At 33.8% G+C, this 10627-nt stretch overlaps 1 protein-coding gene across 4 annotated transcripts in view; it reads right to left on the bottom strand.

Annotated features, from left to right (window-relative positions):
* Window positions 1–10627, bottom strand: part of LOC125679306 (ELMO domain-containing protein 2-like) — a 33766-nt gene continuing 23139 nt past the window's right edge. For all 4 annotated transcript variants that reach the window (XM_048918427.2, XM_048918425.2, XM_056154449.1 and 1 more), the window contains exons 6-8: window positions 10050–10118; window positions 7057–7190; window positions 1–1460 (exon numbers count right to left, since the gene is read on the bottom strand). In XM_048918427.2, coding sequence (XP_048774384.2) covers window positions 1303–1460; window positions 7057–7190; window positions 10050–10118 — 361 coding nt within the window. In that variant the 3' untranslated portion in view covers window positions 1–1302. The remainder of the gene's footprint in view (window positions 1461–7056; window positions 7191–10049; window positions 10119–10627) is intronic.

Here is a 10627-nt window from a genome sequence, read left to right as displayed (position 1 = left end):
GACCGAGACAAAATTTAATCTTGATCTGTAATGTGTTATGGCAAAGCAATGTACCTAATATCAAATGAATATCTGCAAGCACATAAAAAAAAAAGTCTGGAAAACTGATAATTCATGCTATTTTTCTAAGTGCAAGGGCCATAACTAAGTGAAAAATCAATGGATTGAGATGAAATTCGAACTTGACCTGTAACTTGTTATGGTAAAGCAACGTACCAAATATCAAATAAATATATGCAAGAACAGAGAAAAAAAGTGTGGAAAACTGGACTGATGGACAGAGCACAAACCTAAAGTCCCCTTCGACTTCGTCGGTAAGGGACTAAAAATCGATAATCACTATCTTTCTTGGATTAAAGTATCACTCGTGCAGAAGAGAAAATAAAAAATAGATTCATATTTAATCTAATGGCCTAATTCAAACAAATATTATTCTTCATATGGTCAGTTTAATGTATACCAACGGCTGACATAAACAATTTACGCTCTCATAACTTTTATTCTTATTCACATAACTAGTCTATGATATATGTATATAGTCTACATCTTGTACCCACCCAAGCGTTCAACAGAATACTGAATGTACCTCCATCACAGAAGAGCTGATATCTCGGAACTTGACAATATCTACCCAGAGTTGTTGTACCTTGCTCTCACTTACACCTCTGTTTTAACACTGTGTTAAAACGTCTCAAAATAAGCAATGCTATTCCACATGTAAATCCACTTTTTTATGGCTAATAAAACTAAGAACTATTTTATAAAATATCGGGAAAATGTAGGACAAGCAACTATTTGTAGATTTTTTTCCATTACTATATACATGTATTCTTCATGTACCTATGTATAGGCCTGGTGCAATAGAACTACCCAATATCCATGTTTCAACCCAAATCGATGCTTCTTGTGTCACAAAAAGACTTGACATCTGCTCAATATTTATTTATTTACGTATAATTTTGTAACTGAGGTCAAAACCATACTTTATTTGAGCATATGTGCCATTTTACAAAAATCTTGTAAAACCCTTGAGAAGTTGACAGAGGTGTAAGTGAGTGTAAGGAATGATAACTCTGGGTAGAGATTGGGAACTTGTGTATTGCATGTGACGTCACAATGCACGGAGAATGTAAATAGTGATGTGCGCAGCTTTATGCGCTGAAGCGTAAAATTTCGAATTGGGTCTGTCATCCTTAAACCAGTTAACACAGTACATGTTTCAAGTTAACATACTGTTTTAAAGTATACATCAAGTGGTTGACAGACACCCTATTTTATGATATCTGCATGTTTAAAAACAAATTATTTTTTCCTCTGAAAATCAGAGTGTAAAATTGTCTGACTTTTGGATAGTTTATGTAACAATTTTCTGTTGAATTTGTCTCTCAGCGGACCAAACTGCATGATGTCTTCTGGTTCTTCTTCAAACCAGAACTTATCAAATTCCCAAAACACATGACCTAAAAAAAAGGAAATGTTTTCCTTTAATTTCAATACATGTACACATCTTATATTTCATTCCAACAGACAAATTCATTGTTTTGAAAGCATTTCCCAAATATATACACCCCTTCTCAAAACTCAAGTTCATTTTTCAAACAAGAAGCCCATGGGCCACAATGGTCATTCCTGCTGTTCTTCATCAGAAGATTTTTAAAAGATCACCCCCCCCCCCCCCCCCAAACCTCCATATCATGATGCCACAGATTATGACTTACTGAATTTGAATCCACAACATTGGGATGCATCTATAGCAATATCACTAATGGAGGAAGAGGTTTTTTAAAGCATATACATGTATTCATGTGTTAAGTAAAATTTGATTCTAGCCTCACTCTTAAAGGGACTAGTTCACAATTTTTGATAAAAATATTTTTCATTTTTAATGTTAAACATTGAAAATATAACTTATTTCATGTTGACAGCCAAAATTTTGACCTTCTGAATGCAAGAATAAAAGCAATATTTTAGCCTTAAATCTGTGTTATGTAAACAAAGACTCGAGTCTTTTTATGTATACAAACAAGTGAAATATTGATTTTGTAATATAAAGCATCTACATTTTGCATAATCACAGATTTTAACTTTTAGATGACACATTTTACCCCCAAAATGCTTGAAATGTGAAAGATATGATAAAACTTAGATCGATATCCATTTATTTTGAAAATTTCGTAAACAATAACACACCGCATTCTTTGTTTACAAAACAAATAATAAACTCTCTAAAATGAGCTTCTGGGATAACTTAATTTTCATGTGAAATCTTTTAAACACATTAGACAGTAGATTTTGATCATTAAAAGTGAAAAGAAAATTTTAGGGAAAATCGTGAATCAGTCCCTTTAAACCCTGGGTCAATAATTAAAAAAAAAACCCCATAAAAACATAAAACTTGAGTCCACAAAACTTGGTTCAATGCAAGATAACAAACAGTGATCAATCTCATAAATCCTTTACATTTACAAAATACAAAATTAAAAGAAGGGCAAACACGGACCTCTGGTCTTACCAGAGGTGGGATCAGGTGCCTTGATGGGGTAAGCATCTCCTGTTGACTGGTCACACCCGCTGTGAGCCCTATATCTTGATCAGGTATGTATTAGAATTTCCTATACATATATATTCTCATGTAAATCTTTGAATCCATATTCTAACCCAATCATATCTTCAGGGACAACGATTTGATCAAATATGAATCTGTACTACATTGGAATGCTTTGCATATTAATGTGACTAATAATGGCTAGTGGTTCTTGAGAAGATTTTTAAAATCATATTTTATGTATTATATTCCCAAGTAAATTTTTTATCCCTATTGTGGCCACAACCTACCTCCTGTGACCATGGTTCAAACAAACTTGAATTTGCACTACCTGAGAATGATTGCATACTAGTTATCGCCCTGTTGTTTTTTAATGAAGATTTTCAAATTTTTTCCCCATAGAATACTTTGAATCCGTATTTTGACACAAACCTAACCCTTTTTAATAAACTTGAATCTACACTATGATGAGCTCGATCTCATGATTACACATGTGAATCAAATGATTTGCTCTTCATCAGCTGAACAAGAGGCTTCTGGGCCACATCGCTCACCTTGGCCCATATTTAAACATTATCCCTATATATTCACATGTAAAACTTTTATCCTTATTGCGGCCCCAACCTACTGCCAGGGGTCATGATTTTTATGAACTTGAATCCGCACTACGTCAAAAAGCTTTCATGCAAACTTCTTTGGCCCAATGGTTCTTGAGAAGAAGATTTCTTCTATATATTTGTATGTAAAACTTTGATTCCCTACTGTGGGCCCTATCCTACCCCCAGGGGGCCATGCTTTTAACAAACTATGTACTATGTCAAGAAGCTTTCATGTAAATTTGTACTTTCCTAGCCCAATGGTTCTTGAGAAGATTTTTAAAGATTTTCATCTGCCCTTTCAAGGGGGCATGGTCCTTCATTTGTATAGAAGTGAATAATCCTCTTCATCCAAGGATGCTTTGTGCCAAGTTTGGTTGAAACTGGCTCAGTGGTTCTGGAGAAGATTTTTAAAAGTCGTCAATGTATTTTCATTATTTTGCTATTATCTCCCATTGGAAAGGGACGCGGCCCTTCATTTGAACAAACTTGAATCCCCTTCACCCAAGGATGCTTTGTGTCTAGTTTGGTTGAAATTGACCCAGTGGTTCTGGAGAGGAAGATTTTTAAAAGTTGTTGATGTATTTTCACTATTTTGCTATTATTTCCCCTTGGAAAGGGGTGTGGCCCTTCATTTGAACAAACTTGCATTTCCTTTACCCAAGGATGCTTTGTGCCAAGTTTGGTTGAAATGGTACAAGTGGTTCTGGAGAAGATTTTAAAAAGTTGTTAATAAATTTTCAATATTTTGCTATTAAAGGCGTGGCCTTTCATTTGAACAAACTTGCATCCCTTTCACCCAAAGATGCTCTGTGCCAAGTTTGGTTGAAATTGGCCCAGTGGTTCTGGAGAGAAGATGAAATTGTGAAAAGTTTACGACGACGATGACAGACAAAGCTAAAAAGCTACCTGCTCCTTCTGAATATTCATTTACTTTTAAGTTAGTATCAATATCATTAAAGAAGATGTTATTTCAATGTTTTACACAAACACTATATGCTAAGTTTGGTCCCGCCCTGGAGTCAGAACCTCTACCCCAGGGATCATGAAATTTACAGTTTGGGTAGAGGCCTTTCTGCTCTACATCACTATGCATTTAGTTTTTCTTACAGAAATGCGGCTGTACAGAAGAAGATTATTGAAAATTGGTCAATATTTCGTAGTTTTTGCCCCGCCCTTAAGGTCTCAGGGGGGCAGGAGTTCTGAAATTTACAATTCATTTCCCTCTTGCTTCATACCAAATTGAAAAGAATTGGAAGGGTGGTTATTAAGAAGTAAAAAATGTTCAATTGTTAACATACATATAATCACTATGATAATTTTGGCCCTACTCTGGAACCAAAACTCCTACCCCTGGGATTATGAAATTTACAATTTTGGTAAAGGGATCCTTCTAAATAGTATCAATAGTATTAAAGAATATGTTATTTAAATGTTTTACACATAAACACTATACATGCTAAGTTTGGCCCCACACTATATATGCTAAGTTTGGCCCCACTCTAAAGTCAGAATCTCTACCCTGGGGATCATGAAATTTACAATTTTGGCAGAGACCTTCCTGCTCTACATGGCTATGCATGTCATTTTTCTTACTGATGTGAGGTTGTACAAAGAAGTTTAAAAAATTCGTGAATTCTTACCCCACCCCTAAGGAGTTCTGAAATTTACAAAATGTGCCCCCCTTGTCCCAAAGATACATCATACCCAATTTGAAAAGAATTGTAAGTGTAGTTAGGGGTGAGATCAAAAGTTAAATGTCTGACAAAAAACTAAATTCACATAGTTTTCACCAAGACCCCTTAAAACTAAATATGATGAATGTAGAAACTAACTGATTAACAGTAAAAACATACAAGTTTAAAAACACTCTGTATACCTTTTCTATTGTTTATTCACAAATGAAAGTGTACATAAATGTTCATTTAAAAAAATGTAATATCATTATGTAGTTTTTAACTGTTGCTTGTCTTTTTCTTCTTCTTTTTCCACTATTTAATGTGTAATTGATGTCGGATGACAGAGACTTAAGGGAGTTTTTACCCTCCCTCCCCCTAAGTATTTGAATTTAGATTTTTATCCGACATCGATCTTCTGATGTCGCCTCTTATTGAAAAGAAGTTAAAAATGTCCTTCCTGCTCAACATGACTATGCAATTAGTTTTCCTTACAGATGTGCAATTCTAGAGAAGATTTTTGAAAATTGGTCAATTTTTGCCCTGTCCCTAAGGCCCAGGGGGTGCAGGAATTTTGAAATTTACAATTTATGTTCCCCTTGTCCCAAAGATGCTTCATACCAAATTTGAAAAGAATTGGAATGTTAGTTAGTATGGAAGAAGTTCAAAATGTTCAAGTGACTCAGGTGACCTAAAAATATTTCCAATATATTGCCATGTTAAAATTTGATCCCCCTTCTGTGGCCCCATGGTTCCTATTGTGGCCCCACCTTATTTACTACCCCCAGGGGCCATGATTTTAACAAACTTGAATCTACTCCATGTCAGGAAGCTATCATGTAACTTTCATTTGAAGATTTTTAATGATTTTCCCTATATACATGTACATGCATGTAAAACTTTGATCCCCTATTGTGGCCCTACACTATCCCTGTAGGTCATAATTTGAACAAAATTGAATCTGCACTATGTCAGGAAGCTTTTGTGTAAATTGCAACACTTGAAACCCACTGGTTCTTGAGAAGATTTTTAAATGACCTCATCCTATTTTTACCTTTTCTTGATTTTTCTCTCCTTTGAAGAGGGCATTGACAATTCATGTGAACAAACTTGAATTCCCTTCATCCAAGGATGATTTGTAGCAAAGTTTGATTGAAATTGCTCAGTGGTTCTGAAGAAGATGAAAATGTGAGAAGTCACAATGACAACAATGACAATGGACACATTTTGATCAGAAAAGCTCACTTGAGCCTTCGGGTCAGGTGAGCTAAAAATTCCCATAACTCTGTAAAGACAAACCTGATAATCTTGAAATTGAAAGGGGTCTTCCTCTGCCTAATCCAAGTATCATTCATAAAATTTACAAAATCTTCCCAAAGAATGCCTTAAAAAGTGTTGATGGACAGACAGATGGACAGTGATTACTATAAGGCACTCACCATATGACATGGCCCTAATACTTTTATTTCATAACAACATTACACATGTAAATGGTTAATACCATATAAAAGGTATTTTCTGTGACTGTTCATTTTTAAGCAGAACTTTGTGTGTAGGAAAAATTCGCCAAAATTACAATTGCAAATATATATAAGGACTTGAAAGTTATTTAAACCTCAAAATTTCCACACAATCTGCATCTTTATCAAGAGACATATATTACATACACAAATATCACACACTACAAAAAAATGACAAATATTAACAAAAATGATACACTAGAAGACTAAATCAAGGAATAAAGAATCTCTAATGGTAAAAGTGTACTGGAATGTAAATATTACATGGCTGCTTTGTCACCCGGATATCTGATAAGATACCTATTACTTGTTGTGATCTTCCAGTGCTTTTATGAATTTTTAATTGGCCATCTTTTTAGATCCAAAATTTTAAGAAAGTAGGGTGTTGTTGGATTTTCATATATATATAAATATATATATATAAAATATAAAAATATAAAAAATATATATATAAATGTAAAGCTTCTGAAGATTTGAAATGAAAGCGCTAAAGCTTTACTACTAAACGTCTTCGTGTTTCATTTTCATTTTTTACCTATTTATATATATAATATATATATATATATACACACACACATATGTGTGTATATACAGTGTATAATGGTGCGGTAGAAATTGGAAAGACAGAATATAAATTTGCTACCTATTGGGGATCAAATTGAAAATATTTCTAACTGTAAAAAATATCCGTTATACAGTACTTTCAATCGAATACATACAATAGACTTCATGAAAATCTTGAATTCTTGGTGCTTTCTCTGCCATATTGTAGAAATGAGTGCGTAGGGATCCTTCTACTAAACCACTGTAAATCAGGTTGGTCAAATTGATACCCACGATGGCAAAAGAATATCTGAAATTTTAAGGGGGGAGAATTTTCACAATTCTGACAGAAGATATTTTCAAGTACTAATACAGTGTGTAGATTTCATATACACAATAAAAATATGATCATTTATAACTGTAATAACGCATATCATCAATTTGAGGGGGGGGGGGGGATTCTTTCTGATTATCTACATGAATTTTCAAACAATTCTGAAAAGGAGGGGGAGGCTAAATTTCTAGCAACCATTATATTATTTAATAGAAATGAAATGTTTTTAAGAATTGCTTCAATAAGACTGTCTTCAAATGTTCAAATTGACACCAATAGTCAGAAGAGTGACATTAATTTTCTTGGGCTGAATACAATCTATATTCTACAATAGAATATATATGTAAAACCCTTCAGCAAATAAATAAATAAAATTGGTTCTCAGGCCATGTTTAGTAAATGAAATGAGGCAAGCAGGTTTTTTATTTTTATCTTCAAGATCATTTTAAGTTTACTATGGTATACCATGCATTTTAAGTAATTTAAACATTCAAATACAGTCATTTTTTTTCTTTTTTTTTCTATGTTATGTTTACATTTAAAAAGAGCTTTATCAGTGTGATTAACACAAACTGGGTAGGCACCATTAACATTCTGCACATTGTCACTGCTTCCACAGCTGTACAAATATCAGGAACAACTAATATACTGAATCTCACTTGGACTCAGATAGTACAATATCTTTCTCACAAAAACTTTGTCTAACAGAATTTATGAAGAGGTCCTTGGTAAAACCTAAAGGTTTGAGATCCTGTAATTCACATCCACATGAATACTGATATAATTCAATGAGTCTGTTCAGCAGCACAAGTTCAGGACTGTGCAGAAACCTTACTAGCAGCATAACACATGGCTTGTACACAGACACGCGCAATGCTGCACAATACAGGAAAGTTGAAAACTACTTTTTGAACAGTTTTCATAGTTTGGGCACTAGGGGAACATATAATTTTTCTGCACTGTGTATGGTTTCAAATCTATTGACTTCATCCTGAATTTTGTCTGTTATCACTCTGAACCACTTCTGGATTTTCAACAAGGTTGAATCTAACAAAAAAGCCTTACAGTTTCATTGATCGGACGGGCCAAAGGCCCGTCCGTGAAGCAAGGCTCTAAAGGTAACACGTATGTAAAAGAAAAAAGTCAAAATCAGCAAATGAAAAAGAGACCATCCCTACATACGTTCACTGAAATCTCTGTGATCCATATGGGTACCGCCATTTTTATATTCATTAGTTGCTTCAACAGTTATTCATGTTTTAATTTTGATTTCCGAAATTACAAGACTAGATCTGGCGTGCAATTTGTAATTTAAATACTCAATTTCTTCAAAATGAAAAATATGATTATTTTTGTAGCAATTCTCAGCAAATAATCAAATAGAAAAACAGTAATACGACTAAATAAATGAACAAGTTCATGAGCTTCTTTAAATAAAAAAATTATAAGATATATAAATGCTAACTTTTTTTTTACTAATTTGAATTTGTCAGTTATATATGTTTATTTTCAGTTATCTTTAAAAAACAAATGGGACATATTGTTTTTATCTATAAATGTTTGGTTTGAAAGACAAAACAGTGAAACTAAATGTGAAGTCACAATGCACTGTTTACGTAGGCTGGTGTTATATCCCCTGCATTGAATAAATAGGTGGATCATGTAGTTCTAATAAACTCCCCCTTTAACATTTGGATGTTACTGGGTGTTTAGCACAAGTTGAATTTTATAGGCAATGATTATTTTCAAGTAAATGGTTATTTCTAGTTCTAATATTTACCGTACTTAATTATTATATACATGTACTAGATATTTATCACTTGGCACGCCAATGACCATTTCATGATTCGCTCCGTCCAACAGTCACATCGTAAATACATATTTTGCACCGACAGCATCACTCTATCAAACAAATCCGTTTTCTATTTGCCAATCGATGCTTTGACTGCATAACTGGTGTATTTGAAGGGAATGTCCACCACCCAGGTCCAACATGACCGTCTTCATTGAATCAAATAATTTACCAACAGATGTATGTTGGCACTATAGTTGCCAAAATATCTTAAGCTCCATAGCATAAAAAGATTGGGTCATACATTATCTGGCATTATAACAATGTCATATTAACTGAAGTGAAAGTCCAAAACATGTTGGTATCATATCACATCAGTAATTGTCCAATCCAAATGAACTTGGTCAGTTGTAGTCCCATATATATTTAAAAGAATATTTTTTTTCATGTGCAATTTTTCTCATTTTCTCTTCTTCTTTTCTCTTAATTTTTGTACCCCTGATTAGGAAATTTTGTGTAATTTGTAGAAATAACCAAGTGAATACAAAAGAACTATTTGATGTTGGTAGCTGAGGCTACTTCCTAAGGTGCATTCCGTCTGTTTACACACATGTGAAAAACATGTTATTTTTTTCAAAAATGCTGCGTAGGGTGTTGTTTTTCTGTTGTCAGCAGACGAGACAGGTAACATAGAACATTTCCGACTGCGTTATTCGTGAAAATTGGTCAATTTTGGGCAGTTTTTGCCCCATCCCTAGGGCCCCAGGGGTGCTGGAGTCCTGAAATTTACAATTTATGTCCCCCTTGCCCTAATGATGCTTTATACCAAATTAGAAAAGAATTGGACTGGTAGTTATTAAGAAGAAGTTAAAAATGTTCAATTGTTAACACAAGACGGACGACGACAACCAATTGCAATAGGTCACCTGAGTTTACTCAGGTGACCTAAAAACCCAAACAGACTCACACAGAAGTTGTCATACCATAATACATCCTGTCTATAGACAGGTGGCATCTAAAGACGGGTGTATAAAATTGCTTACCCATATTTGGGATGATGAGATCGAGATAGAAGGTGCTTACACTGATCAGAATATTGTAAGGCAAAGTATCTGGAAAAATTCAAGAAATGAGCATTAATTAAGGAGCGAAAGTAATTTCTCCTCATTTTATAAGATATAAAGTAAGCATAAACCATGAAGTTGTATAATTAATTTCAATAGTATACATGTACCTCACTAACAAATATATGAATAACAATGTATTTAAGATCTTGCATATCCCTGATGGAAAAAAGAAGAAGAATAACAGTATTTTTAAGATGTTGAATAGTTGTTGCCCTTTGTTGAACTCTTACATGACTAAAGTTCTGTACAAACATGGTGGCTACACAACAATCATTTATTGCATCTGGGAAAATTTCCAGCTGCTATTCAACCACCTGAACTGAGTGGACACACAAATTATTTAAATTTGCAAGTATTCAAGGATAACATACAGTAAAATATCTGTATCTCGAATATGGGTTATCTCAAATACCCCGCTTATGTCGGAATCGATCATCAGTTCCAGCCTTATTTCCTATATAAATGATTTTGAAAAACCCTGATATCTCGAACAT

The sequence above is a fragment of the Ostrea edulis genome, chromosome 2 (assembly GCF_947568905.1).
Source record: "Ostrea edulis chromosome 2, xbOstEdul1.1, whole genome shotgun sequence".
In the NCBI taxonomy this organism is placed as follows: Eukaryota; Metazoa; Mollusca; class Bivalvia; order Ostreida; family Ostreidae; genus Ostrea; species Ostrea edulis.
This window is presented reverse-complemented; position numbering and strand designations above follow the sequence as displayed.